Genomic DNA, 15,485 nt, shown 5'->3' with positions numbered 1-15,485 from the left:
ATTTCCATTAGTATTTTTTAAAATTCTTGTAGTGCTGTATTTTCATCTTGAAAGCTATGGTTTTGAAATTTATATTAGTTGTAAGGACAAAGAATTTGATCACCATTTAAACAATCTAGGTAGTTATTAGCTTTCTCTATAAATTCATTATTCCCTCTAAAAATTTGGGGTTCAGTAAACCCTCTATGAGATAGGAATACATCCAGCTTCTTTTAGTAGCTATAATAACTATAATCACTATGTTGATATGAAAGTAGAATACTTATAAACCCTAACTTGGAATGGAGCCTAGAATGGAGCCTATAAGAATAATAGAAATTAAGTGTACATTTCAACCATTGGTAATCAAGAAAACATTCCAACATAGTTCTTTCATGATAAAAAAAAAAAAAAAAAAGAACCCTAGCTTTTTAAACAATCCAATAAATCATAATTGAAGTCACAATCCAATAAATCACAGAAATGTGCTCATGATGACTCTTCAGGGCAACATTCATATAATTTTTACAATTCTTCCTGAAATTGATTGATATATAATATATTTCACTTTTGCAATCTGATTTCTTGGTTATGATTAAGGGTGTGATGAAGTTAAATAGATTTGGTTCAATATTAACTTTTAGAGCTTGAATTCAACTCAATATTGCAATTGGTGGCCTTATTGAGAGAGGTGATGCATGGATCATCCATGGAAGCAGCAATAGTGGTTGAAGAATATGTATTATCTATTAATTACGCATAGAAGTTAGTGTAAGAAGATGAGGTTGTCCATGATTTTTATGCTAAGTTTTTAATTAGAAGCTCTTCTGTATCTAATAAATGAGGTTGTCCATGACTACCCATTTATGTTTTGCCCGAGATGGAACTTCCCAAAGATGAAAATAAATAAATAGAATTTTGTCTATATAAGATCACTAATTGAAGATCAGTTTATTTTGGTCTGATTTATATTTTATCTAAGCTAAATTTCTTTGTAACGGTTGATCTTAAGCAAATCCATCATTTTATGGCTTTAATTATCTTTTGCAATCTTTGTAATAGTCTATACCAAATCTTGGACCATGCTCAAGAAGTTACGGTTTCAAGCTTCTATGACTTAATTTTTATTGTCTTATAAAATTATAGATTCGCACGTTCATATTTTTTGTTAATGTGATGGTTGATCTTATGCAATATTTGTAATGGTCTATACCAACTCTTAGACCCATGCTCAAGAAGCTACAGTTTTAAGCTTCTATGATTAAATTTTTATTTTCTTATAAAATTATAGATTCGCACATTCACATTGTCTTATAAACAGTGCAACTAAGTATTATACATAGAGAATCAAAATCCTCGACAAAAAAATATTAATATGTTTAGATAAAAATAATAAACAGGCATAAAGCATGACATAAGGTCTAGCATAAGAAAATACAAAATCCCTTAATTCACTCTCTCAAACTAAAAGGCCTAAGCTTACGTAAAAGAAGTCTAGAAAGTTTTAACCATTTATAACAGAACCCCATTCCAGTAGTAATAACTCAACTTCAAAAGCCATGATCAAGCTCAAACCAACATTGTCGCATCACTTGAACATATATATAATATAAATCAACAACAAAGACATTGGCTCATATTTGTTGCTCTTGAAGGACTAAAAAACTAGGGAGTTGATATAACCGAATTTATATAATACAAATTAACAATACAGACATTGGCTCATATTTGTTGCTCTTGAATGACATATATATAAAACAAATCAATAACACAATTACTAAATGCATATTTATATCTAAGAATAAATTCAAACACCAAATCACATACTAGTGTCGAGCACCTGCGATGGCGGTGATGGGAGAGAAATTGTGATGTGATGATAGGAAGGGAACAACGTGAACTATGTCAAGCACCTGTCAACGGTGATGGGAGAGAAACTGTGATGCGATGATAGGAAGGGAACAACGTGAACTATGTCAAGCACCTGTCAACGGTGATGGCAGTCCAAATCACATAACAATTTTGAACATGATGGCGGTGATGAAAGAGAAACTGTGATGACAGTAATGGGAGAGAAACAACATGAACTATATCGAGCACCTATTGATGGTGATGGCGGTGGATGGTAATTGTAGCCAACGGATGATATAGTCGTTCGACGCAAGAAGGGAGAACCATCAAGAGTTGCCAATTCGATAGGTTGAGATGAAAATACAGTACCGATTGAGATGAGAATTAGTGATTTGAGTTAAAGATTGAGAATTTCCAACTGTGTAAGAAAACGATACCGATTGAGATAAGAATTAGGGATTTGAGTTACAGATTGGGGATTTGAATTACGGATGATATATTGTTTTGGATCCATTCAGAGGTAATTATCATATAAGAAAATGGTATCGTTTTGAGTTTACAATTCATTGACGAATGATTGTATCCATTAGTGAAAATGACACAAGATATAAAGATAATAAATTCACCAACAGCTTTTTAACCGATCAAATTTCTATTAGTATATCATTAACGGATTTGTAACGGATATGATTGTTTGTTAGTAATGAATATGGTCACTAATGGAAATACTAATGGTTATATGCATTCGTTAGTAAAAAAGTTTTTTCTAATTTCCGTCACTATGTTCGTTATTATTATTAACGGAATTAAATCCGTTAGTGATATGATGGATTCTATTTTGAAAAGATTTTAAATTATAATAAAAATAATTGTAAGGATTTAAATAAAAAATTAGAAATTAGAAATTTATATATACTTTATTATTAATTTAGTTAACAAAATTTAAATTAGTTTGAATTTTTAAAAAAATTTTAGATTAACTATATAATAAAATTATTATTTTTTATTAATTCTAATAAGATATAATTTTAACTGAAATTATCTATTAAAACAATCTATCAATAAAACTATAAGAACATGATATAATAATTACTTTAAGTATTTTGTTTATTTTTTAAGCATTTAAATAATATAAAAATCATGTTAATTTTTAAAATTAAAACAATATTTTTCGGATAGTTTTCTAATGAAATCTTATCGGTTAGAACTATTTTTTATGATTTTGGATTATAATAAAAACAATTAAAGAATTTCAACAGAAAAAAAAATTAAGAATTTAAAATTTATATAAACTCTATAATTAATTTAATCAATAAAATTTAAATTAAATTAATTTTAATTTTATGAAAAATTTTGAATTATATGTCTAATAAAATTATTATTTTTTATTAATTCTATTACACATAGAATTTTAATTAAAATTATTTATCGGAATAATCTCATTAATAAAATTATAAAAATATTTAAGTAATATGATATAATAATTATTTTAAATTTTATTTAATTTTTAAAATTAAAATAATTTCTTTAAATATTATTTTAAACTCATTAATAAAATTAAAATAATTTTATCATTAAAATTACAAATATATTTAAGTAAATTTTAATATTCTTCCTACTCATCCTTTACACATATTTATATATATTATAGATATTTTTTAAGGAAGAAAATAATTTTATGAGAAAACACAGCTATTTTTTTAATAAGAAAAGAAACTTTATGTAACATTAAGTGCTCATCTAAGAACTTGCTATTTATGTGGTCTATTTTTTTTTATAAAAATGGTGATCGGAAGAGTAGAACTAAAGATTTCAGATTTACTCAATGTATTTACCATCAAACTAATTCTGTGAATGTTATTTATGTGGTCTATAAAAGAGTTTAAATTACTAAATATTATTAGAGAAACAATTTGTATAATCAAGTTCCATCACTAAAAAATCAATACGCCATGAACTAATAAAATTTAGAGCGACAACCTTTTGTCGCTCTAATTCATCTGTCTCCTCGTTTTCTTTAACTTTTTGTTCGGCAACATCAAAATTACGCTCTCTTTCGAACGCTCCATGCATGTGCCAAAAATTAAAATTTTTCGGATCGTTGTCTATTTACCAATTGTCAGTAAGAACTATTCAATCTCTAAAAATAAAAATCTTCAAAAATATATACCGTTGGCTAAACTCTCACAGGTAGGGGTGAGCATTCGGTCGGTTCGGTTCAAAACCGAACCGAACTGAATAAATCAAAAATCGAAATTTTAGTGTTTATGAAAACCGAACCGAACTAATTTTGGTCAGAAACCGAATCGAACCGAACCGGTCTGATTCGGTTCGATTCGATTTGATCGATTTCGATTTTTAATAATTTTTTTATTTTTTACACTTTATTTTTAATATTTTAAAATTTAATTAAAATATTTTAATCTTAATATGATTTAATTTCTCTATATTATTAAAAAAACATATTATTATCACTAATCGGTTCGGTTTGGTTTTTTTAGTTTTTTTTATCAAAACCGAACCGAACTGAAATAACTAAAATTTTTAAAATTAAAAATCGAACCGAACCAAAATGTATAAAAAACCGAACTAAATTTTCAAATCAATTCGATTCGGTCAATTTTTTTGATTTGAACCGAATACTGCTCACCCCTACTCACACAGGGAAAAAGCCACGCCAACCACCTGAAAGTACAATTTCTATTGAGTAGCGAATCGAATTCTTTGCAGATGGCACATATCTGAATTTGTAAACGTCTTCCGTCAAAAAGAGCCAATTATTAATACTATAATCCTCTATTGACAAAAAATATATATAATTCTATAATTTAAATTATCATAAAATGTATCAAATAACATTATCATTTTTTTGTTTGAGAAAAAGAGGTAGATATTGATGTAAGTGTTGGCTTATTCTTTTTTATTATAAGATTTTTTATGAAAATTAATTTAATAACATTTGAATTACGTATTTATATTTAAATTTATCCATCATTAGATACCTTAATTAGTTTTATTTATATTTCAATATAAATATTTAATTTAATTATTATAAAATTTATTTTTATATAAATTCTAATTTGTATTAAATACGCCCTTCCCAGCGCACGTTCAATGACCCAAAACCAAACCGTAGTTCCAAATCTAAATTTGCAAAAATGGAGGCCCAAAATGATTTAATCCATGGCCACTTCAAACCCTAACCCAACACGGCCAATTTTCCGAAACCCTACATCCACACTTTATAAATTACTTCAACCTCCGCTTGCAGTAACCTTTCTGCACCCGAGTCGCGACAGCCGTTGAGGAAATGGTACTCTCTTCGCTTGTCTTTCTAATGCTGTTTATACATCTTTTGATTTAGTGTAAATGTGATTTGTTAGGGTAAAGGGACAGGAAGCTTTGGTAAGAGGAGGAATAAGACGCACACCCTTTGTGTGCGATGCGGTCGCCGGAGCTTTCATTTGCAGAAGAGTCGTTGCGGCGCCTGTGCCTATCCTGCCAGCCGCGTCAGAAAATGTAAGAGTTTTCCTAAAACCAAGTGTTTGTGTATTTGTGTTTTATTGATTTGGCTTATCATAAAATGTGGGATGTAGATTAAAGGATTGGAAAATTAAGCTAAGGGACTTTTTTTTTTCTTTCTAAATGATGTTGCAGAATTTTTGGCTTTAACAAATGGGTATGTAGATAGATTGACTACTTACTGATATTCACACACATCTGTAATTACTCCACTCTTGTGTTGGAGCCAAAATTCAAAGTATTTGTGTGTAATGCATATGAGTTAATGGGACGTGCATACACTACGTTACCACCTGATCCAATCCCTTGAGGGATATTTTGTAGTTTTAATAGGCTTGGCTTGCTTAGCAAATGAGAAGAAATGTGGTTTCTTTATCAAATTTTTGAATTTTATGCTTCTTGATGTTCTGAGTCCCTTATTATCCTTGACTAGAATTGCAATTGATAGTTGGGTGCGTGGATAGTGAGAAAGGTTCTTAATTGTGGGCACCTCTGATAATGGATGGTTGAATTGATTTTGTTGCTTTTTAAGATCATTTGTTTGTTTATAGAATAATTTGGTGATATTAAAATGGAATCCTTATCTTAGGTTTTCTTTTTCTTATTCTTTTTTTATGACAATTTGCATTGGTAAATTGTGAATTTTAAATTTGTAACTGTTCTGTTTGTTTTGTGTTTGGTTTTAGATAACTGGAGTGTTAAGGCTATTCGCAGAAAGACCACTGGCACTGGCCGAATGAGGTATCTGCGTCACGTTCCACGTAGGTTCAAGACTAACTTTAGAGAAGGTGAGTTGATATGGAAGGAAATTCCTGGAATAAGATGTTATATTCTTATTTGTCGGTGCAATTTTGAGTTTTCTGTCAATTTTGTTTAAGACTTTCAAAATATGAAATTTGGCTATCGGATTTCCAGAATCTAGGAGGAATTCACTTTCATTTTATTTTCATTTTCAGGGCTTTACTTTTTGATTGATTGCTTTTAATTTTCTATTGGGATAGGTACACAAGCCACTCCAAGGAACAAGGGAGCTGCTGCAGCCTCCTCATAAGCCTTACAAGGCAATTCTAGTTTGTTTTGTTTTGCATATTTATTAATTTGCAAGCCATCAGTTTTGGGTCACTGTTCAATGGCCATTCGTTTTTGTATGCTGAAAGATAAGATTTTTAAACATTGGAGAGTTGCAAACATGTACTATTATATATTACAATTTTCAGTGTTTCTTACCTTTGCACTTATGGCATGGTCAATTATAATCAACCACGGGCTAGTAGCATACTAGCGGCGAGCCTGCAATAGTAGGAGTTGGACACCTGACGATCAAAAAATATTAATTATTTGAATGATTTGGTGATTTATTTCCAATTTCATTGACTAGCCTCCGTTGGAGCTGCTTATATTACTTGTGCTGTTTTCAGATGTAATTACATTTCTTACAAGTTTAATGCAAATGTGTTTCCATGGTAAGGCTTCCTGCATGCTGGCTTATGGATTGCCAGTTACTTGGTTATTGGAGTTTATAGATTTTCAATAAGTTTATGTAAATGTAATCATTTGTGTTCCATTTAATCTTCAACCATCAAGAATAGGATTACTTGTCATACATGAAAACATTCAATTATTAGGATGCAGTTACAAGAAGGAACGCATTAAGTAATAAAATAATTTGAACCTGATTTGCTTCAGGCCCTTCTATGAAACTGTAACTCAAGTTAAAGCGTTCCAAACAAAAGGAATTTGGCAAGTCTCAGTTGTGTTTTAAACGATGGATGCTATAATCTTGTATTATTCTTTTACTCGCAAAGTCGTGATTCTCATTTTTGTTATATAAAAAAAATCATTTCTTTTTTATCATGGCTTTTGACCAAAAAGAAGTTTTTCAGAAATTTATTACCTAAAGGTATTAACTGGAAACTTATCATACAAGGTGGCCACTTTCGGCTGGATGCAATTAAAATAAAAAATTTACTATTTAATTTTTATATTAATGCAATTGTAACTTGATTTTAAAAAATGTATTAAAATGTTTTAATCACTCAATTTTAAGAAATATATTAAAATATTTTTACATAATCAAACCGTTAACAATTAAATTTTTTTAATTTTTTTTCATTTTAACGTTAAAAACAGATGAAAAAAAGAGATGATATTTTTAAAATTTAATTTTACTCTTTTCAATCTCCATTTAAATATGTATTTTTTATAGCAAATTTACTATTTAGTTTTTAGATTTTATCATTATTAAAAAGTCAATTTCTCAATTTTAAAAAATGTATTAAAACGTTTTTACATAATCAAACCATTAATAATCAAGTTCTTTCATCCATTATAACCCTTTTTTTTGTTAAAAAATAGATGAAAAGACCAAAATAACTTATTGTAAATTAAATGACATTTAGTTTTTCCCCAAATCGATAACTTCTCTCCCCAAATCCCTAACTTCTCTCTTCTCCTTAAACCGATAAACTCTCTTTCTTAATCCTTAAATCCTCTCTTCTCCATTCTATCGATAATGCAATAGAGATTTATTCCATTTCGAAATAAAGTTTACATCAAAAGCTTCAATATTTCTGTGTCTACATATATAAGGTTAAGACTGACAAGAGTTATCAGAGAAGTCGTGATCCCTATTTTGTTGGTTTCTGTCGAACAAGTGGGGAAATGTAATTTTTTATTTTTTTTAGTTTTTTTCTATGAATGTGTGACAATAACGTTTGTATTATATTAAAGTATATGAGTACCACTTACTATTATTGATGGTTTTAGTGCTTTTTTTAGGGTTTTAACTAACAAAAGAATGTGTGATTCATGCATGTAGGTCTGTAGACATGGCTGTGGATGAGAGATTTACAGTGGTGTTGACATATGAAAGTAAAACTGATGAAATATTTAATGTCCCAATTGCAAGGTATTCATACCTATCTTTGTTGTCTAATGTGTATAAGATGTTTAACATAGTTGCATCATTTATTACGTTTGTTGCTGGCAGTAGGATGACAGTAGAAAATGATAATGATTTAATGTTGGCTTTTGAATTATACAAACATAGTCTTAGATTGCCTTTGACTGTACAAGTAAAAGGGGTCCTTCTGAATAGTGAGATGCCTGATGATGATCAAGAGGGTAGTAATACTATTGAGGGCAATAATAATGGTGAGAGCATTAACCTTGGTGAGGACAGTAATATTGGTGAGAGTATTAACCTTGGTGAGGGCAGTAATTTTGGTGAGGATATTAACCTTAGTGATACCTTAAGTAGAAACACTCACCTATTAAATAGGGATGGATCTACAAGAGGTAGGGGAAGGACTGTGTTATTAAGAGGAAAGAGAGAAAAATGTAGTTTTACAAGAGGTAGAGGGATAAGACACGAAAGGGATAGTAAAAATTGGTAGTTAGGGATACGGGCCAATGAATATCCACAAATTGATTCTTAAAGTGATGTATCATTCAATGAGAGTGGGGATGGAAATGATTTATCTGAAGAAGTTATATTTGACAATGAGGTTAATATTGAGGAGTAAAATGGGAACTTTATTATTGATTATGATAGTATTGATGATGGGTTATCGGATTATGCTAGTGACAATGACAGAGAGATTAAAGACAATGAGAATGAGTCTTATGATTCCAATAATAGGAAGAAAAAATATATTGATCCTTATTATGGCATGTATTATGATCCCTTCCAACATAATGAAAGGGAAGAGATATTGTTTAAAGAGCCAAGTTTTTAAGGACATTGTAATTTTGAGGAATGCTATGAGAGATTATGCTATTAAAGGGGATATGATACTACAAGAGTTAAAAATGACTACTAGATTAATAGCTAAGTGTTCCAGTATAGGATGTCCCTAGAGGTTTCATGCATCAATTCTATCTGACCAAATCAAATTCATGGTTAAGATTCTGCATGATGAGCACACATGCATAAGACCATTATGAAATCAAAATTTGAATTCAAACACCAAGTGGATAGTTGAAAAACTTAGGGGAAAGCTTAGAACAGACCCTGACATGAGTTGTGAACTAATGCGACATGAGTTGATGGAAAAATGGGTTGTGAAAGTTCATGTGTGGCAATTATATAGAGCTAGGTGCAAGGCTAGAGATGAGAATATGGGCATGCATTGTGAAAGTTTCAAAAAACTTAAGAAGTATGTCCATTATTTGCAAACATATAACTCAGGTACAGTTGTAAAAATTCAGCTAACTCCAAGGGTTAATGAAGATGATCCTTTTGCTTTTCAAACAATATGGATTATGTTTGATGCTATAAAGTCTGAATTTGAGAATGGTTGCAAACCCTTTATAAGATTAGATGGTTGTCATTTGAAAGGTTCATATGGAGGGATTTTCTTAGTTGCAGTTATACTAGATAGAAATAGAGGTGTGCTACCTCTTGCATTTTCTATAGTTGAATCAGAATGTTGTAATAGCTAGACATTTTTCTTAAAGAATATTTACTCTTGCATTAGTAGAGGATCTGATGATAAACCTTAGACCATTATGTCATATAGGCAAAATGTATGAATTAATATTCTATTTTTTTTATATTTAACATATTGAATTATATGCTATTATTTTAAGTTACGAACTATTTTTTTTCTTTTTTGTAGGGACTTGTTGATGCTGTCAAAAACATATTCCCCAATGCATCTCATAGAGTTTATTGCAGGCATTTATACATGAATTCAAGAAAGAGTTCCCTGACTCCTGCTTAGAGATGATTTTTGGAATGCTGCAAAGAGTACTCAACTCTTATATATGAGTTTTGACTTCACATGAAGAATTTGAAGCCGAAGAGAGACCAAAAGCCATATGACTGGTTGATCAATATACCCTTCAGTCAATAGAGTAAACATGCATTCTAGCTTGAAGCTAAGTGTGACAATTATCCTAATAATATGACTGAGTCATTCAATGCATGAAAGTTAAGATGAGAGGTTTGCTTATTATCAATATTATTGAATCTATTAGACAGAAATGTATAGTTAGGTTGCATAAAATATTTGCTAAAGCTCAAACCTGGGAAGAGATAGTTACACCAAGAACAAAGAACGCATTGAATAAAATCATTATTGGCAGTAGGTTTCTTAAGTTGCTCCCTAGTAGAAATGAAGAGTATGAGGTTCATAAAGGTCCCTGTAGGTTTGCTATAAGTTTAGCTAAAAGGATATGCAGTTGTGGATGGTGGGATATAAGTGATTTACCATGCAAGCATGCTGCTGGAGCAATTACATATGTTAGGGGTAATATTGAAGAGTTTTTCCATGAATATTACACTATTTTTCCATGAATATTACACTATGCAGTGCTATTCAAGAGTTTATACAGGTGCCATACATCCTATTCCTCAAAATGATCTTGAACCTAATATTGAACACCCATCAATACTGCCACGTCCTTTGAGGATGCAACTAGGAAGGCTAGAAAGAGGGATGAGGTGAACCACCAGCTAGAGGAAGAAGGACAACAATTGTCACTTATACTAGGTGCTTACAAACAGAACACAATAAAAGGACTTGTCAATATACTGCTATTGGGGTAATTATACCTTTTTTTTTATATAATATGAAATGATATTTTAACCTTTTTAACCTTTTATGTGTTCTTCTAATTGCAGGTAAATATGGTTGTAGGTCAAAAGAAAAGAAAACATACTAATGCATTAGGTGCAGGGACTTCAAGAGTGGTTAACACTAGTCAAGTGAGATCAAGTGGTGGATCAACCAATTAAAGGAGTCTTTGAAATATCAAATGATTTTTTTAAGAATGTTGTTAGCTAATGAGATTTTTTTTTTTATTGATTTTGAGCTATTGGATTTAGCTTTTGTTTATTTGGGAAGATTATAAATCTTTGCACATATTCTTTTTTGGGGGAGTTTATCATAGATATTGATAGAGTGCTACAAATATTGAACTTACTTGAACATTAAAATGGCAGTAGTAGATGTATGTCATTGTAATGTTCAAGTCTGATTTTATAAAGTTAGATTTTGTAATACATATTTGAATAATTATGACATATTAATGAATTTATGCTTATAATTTCATTTGCTCAACTCCAATTTTAGTCATTGTGCATTTATAGGATTTGTTTGTACTTGGTATTAAGTTACAGTTTGATAAATGTAATATTATCACTCTTTTGTCATTTTTAATTTTACAACCTTTTAGTCCATATATTTAAGGTCTATTTGTATGAAAAATTCAAAATTTTTCACAATTTTGCAATTTAATCCAAAACTTTAAAAGTTGGTAAAATTGTCAAAAATTGCAAATTTTATTTAATTATATCCAAACTTAAACTTGAATTGAGGAGAGTGTGTCTTGCTAATATGGAAAGATGATGTAGATTATTTTATTATACTCATATACTACGTAGATAAATGTTATTGATTCTAAAAATGCAAAACTTTTAACTATTTTGTAATTTGATCCAAAACTTTAAAAATTGATATAATTCAACTCAAAATTTCTACATTTATTCACTTTTACTACTAAATCTCTAGGATCCTATTATTATACTTCATTTCTGATGTAACTAGAAAATAGAGCTGTGTTGTGATTGGTCCACCAAATAGAGCTGTGTTGTGATTGGTACACTAAATAGAGCTATGTTGTGATTGGTCAATCTTGCAAGAGAGAGAAAGTGAGGTGGTTGGCGCCTACAGCAACCACTTCATCGCTTAAGTCAGTAAATAGAAGAAGGGTGAGAGAATTGTAATGCTTATAACTCAAGAGTAGTTGTGTACCATAATAGTGTACCTTTGTCTCTGTAATCCTTAGCTTTTATACTATAAGGAGGTGGGGTTAATTCTAATATTTCCTGAAAATCCAATAATGATGTGGCCAGCTCATTGATAAGGGATTTCACTGGTTAATTAGTCAGAGATTTCGTGATTACAGACATAAAGGGGATCTGCTGGACTTTAGCCGTTAATGGTAACGTCCTATTGAGTCTCGCCTTGTAGTTGAGAGAGTGAGTCCTGATGAATTGAACCGACCTAAGGCCAACCTGAAGCGCCTGGATCTTCTTTTCTCTTAGTGGGACTAAGAATCATATGATTAGACCCTTGCCACGTGGCCCTTTCTTCGAGTGCTAGTATATGGCCTTCTTTGGGCGATTATTGTGTAATATCAAAAATCCCCCACTGGTCTTTGCTTCTTTTGATTCGAAGATGATTTTCATCTTTGCAATCTGGGGCACGTGGCTCATTTAGATCGGTCTTTCCCTATTTGTGTCATTTTACCTACTTCTGCCCATAAATGACAACTGCCTTGTGGCTATGAAAATTCAAAATAATAAACTGAACTTAATACCAAGTCACAATAACGACTTGAAAATTTTATGAATCAAGACTGACTCACAATCGTTGGTCTGGTGGATACTCTCCTAGTGACCTGGTTGCGAAATGTGTCACGGTTCTAGAATATAAATCACACTGACTGTCCTGAGTGTGGTCTTTAGTTTAGTATGTCGAACTAAGTTAACTTTTGAGCGCGCTTTGTCCTTGCTTCCTTCTTACTCGCACTACCGAGCGGCCTGGTCCAAGATCTTGTCCAATGCCTGGCCAAAATTGATCCGAGTGATATAGTAATGCCTTGGTAAGTTTCTGGGCTTTCTCTTGCCCCAACTAGCCCTGGTGATCTTCTGGAAATTTTCTAGCCCTGGTGAGCTTCTGAGCATTCTCTCGCTCTGACTAGCTTCCGAGCATTTTCTCGCCCTATCAAGCTTCCAGGCATTCTGTAGCCCTGACTGGCTTCTGAGCATTTTCTCGCCTCGACCAACCCTGATGAGCTTCCGGTCATTTTCCAGCTCTAACGAGCTTTTGAGCATGCTGTAGCCCTGATGAGTTTTCGGGTATTTTTCAGCTTCGATGCACTTTCAGGCATCCTCTAACCCTGACGAGCCTCCAGGTATTTTCCAATCTTGGCACGCTTCTAGGCATTTTCCAGTCCTAGCGCACTTTTGGGCATTTTCTTGCTTGAATCTATCCTGATGAGCTTCTGGGCATTTTCTAGCCTTGGCAAGCTTCTAAGCATTTCCTCGCCCCGACCTGCCCTGGCGAGTTTCTGGTCATTTTCCTCCTTACAAACTTTACTCGCTCCTTTAGCAGTCCATTTAGCCTTTGTCAAAAAGTCATGCCTGCTTACAATGGGCCTTCTTCCTTTTCCACAAGTTTTTGGATTTTCGGGAGTGATTGTAAGAGTAGTAACAAATGCCATGGAGACTTTTTGCAAAATGAAACCAATGCTTAGTTGCGTGGCCTGGCTCGTACCCACCTGGTGGCCTGGGCATGAAATACCTTAGAATCTTTTCACGAAACGGGTCTAACGCCCGGTTGGTCAGCTTGGCGTATACTTGCCCTGTGGCCTGGGCATAAGATGCCTTACTTAATGGGACTTACACCCAGTTGGTTGTCTTGGCGAAACCCACATTAAGGCGTGGCATAAGATGCCTTGCTTAGTGGGACTGACACCCAGTTGATCATCCTGGTGGTACCCGCCTTGAGGTCTGGCATAAAATACCTTGCATAGTAGGACTAATACCTAGTCATTGGCCTGGTGGATTACCACCTTGTAGCCTTGAGACTTTTGTTTGTCGGGACTAACATTCGGTCATTGGCCCGGCGGATTCTGCCTTGTGGCCTTGAGATTTTTTTGTTGGGGCTAACACCCGGTTATTAGCCTCGCAGATTCTGTCTTGTGGCATTGAAACTTTTGTTTATTGGGACTAACACTCGGTTATTGGCCTGGTGGATTCTAACTTGTGGTTTTGAAACTTTTGTATATGGGGACTAGCACTCGATTATTGGCTTGGCAGATTCTATTGTGTGGCCTTGAGACTTTTGTTAATCGGGACTAACACCCGGTCTTCTAGCCTAGCGGGTTATCGCCTTGTGGCCTTGAAACTATTGTTTATATGGAACTAACACTCAGTCTTCTAGCGTGGCGGGTTCCTGCCTTATGGTCTTGAAACTTTGTTTATATGGGACTAACATCCAGTCTTCTAACTTGGCGAGTTCTCGTCTTGTGGCCTTGAAACTTTTGTTTAATATGGGACTAACACTCGGTCTTCTGGCTCAGCGGATTTCCACCTTATGGCCTGACATGAATGCCTTGATTAGTGGACCAATCTGGATTGTGGCCTGGCAAACTCCCCTTGTAGCCTGGCATGAATGGCTTGATTAGTGGGACCAACACTCGAATTATGGTCTGGTGTGTAATACCCGGCTAGAACCCGGCATCGAAATTCCTACCTTCCGGCGGAATCTCCTTTGGAATCCGGAATTTTCCAGATGTCGGAGCTTTCTAGAAGGGTAAGATAAAGGTTTTCTAAAATGTTTTCATATATTTTTATGGTTTTAATGAAGAAAGAAATTGAGTTTTGAAAGAAAAGCCATGGAGGGAAAAACCCAGGTTCGGCCGCCGAACCTCAAGTTCGGCCCCGAACATGGGGGGTTTGTGGAAGCACCTTTGGCCCCCGAAGGTGGTCTGGCCAGCCACCTATAAAAGGCCCTATGTCCGAAAATGGGCGAGTTTTCTCTCTCTATTTTCGGGCATAGGTGAGATTTCACCATTCCGTGGTTGATTTTGTGTTTTCCTTCAATCCCTTCAAGTTTTTGATGAGTTTTTACCTTGTTTTGAAGATTTTTGAGCTAAGATCAGAGTTTTGAAGCTTGGAGACCCCCGGAGCTCGTTTTCTCCCAATCTCCAAGTTTGGATCGCATCTCCTCTCGATCTTCAAGAGGTAAGTATAGATCCACGCCTTTTATGATGTTTTAAGTGAGTTTTAAGAAGGGGTTAAGGGTTTTGATGCATGTTTAGAGTAGATGTAAAATGTAACGACCCGAAAAATCGGACCGCTACCGGCGCTAGGATCCAGGTCGACTTAAGGCCGCCGGGACCCGTAGCAAGCCTAACATACATCCTGAGAACCTGTTTAATCCCATACATGATCAACAACATACAAAAAAAATTAAAACTTTTCTTTCATTCAACACCAAACTCAACCTGAACATAGACATAATCATAAACATCGACCCCTCTGTGGGATCACATCAATGCCCCAATGGGCAAATACAACATATGCTGAGTTGGTTTACATAAACATCATAAAAGATCTA

General features: G+C 33.2%; 1 protein-coding gene across 1 annotated transcript; it reads left to right on the top strand.

The window, feature by feature from the left end:
- Window positions 1–4,982: 4,982 nt before the first annotated feature.
- Window positions 4,983–6,578, top strand: LOC110607976 (60S ribosomal protein L37-1). Its single transcript, XM_043954646.1, has 4 exons — window positions 4,983–5,143; window positions 5,214–5,349; window positions 6,039–6,140; window positions 6,354–6,578. The coding sequence occupies exons 1-4, from the start codon at window positions 5,141–5,143 to the stop codon at window positions 6,401–6,403; spliced, it is 291 nt and encodes a 96-aa protein (XP_043810581.1). The 5' UTR covers window positions 4,983–5,140; the 3' UTR covers window positions 6,404–6,578.
- The last annotated feature ends 8,907 nt before the right edge of the window (window positions 6,579–15,485 follow it).

The sequence above is a fragment of the Manihot esculenta genome, chromosome 3, assembly GCF_001659605.2.
Source record: "Manihot esculenta cultivar AM560-2 chromosome 3, M.esculenta_v8, whole genome shotgun sequence".
In the NCBI taxonomy this organism is placed as follows: Eukaryota; Viridiplantae; Streptophyta; class Magnoliopsida; order Malpighiales; family Euphorbiaceae; genus Manihot; species Manihot esculenta.
This window is presented reverse-complemented; position numbering and strand designations above follow the sequence as displayed.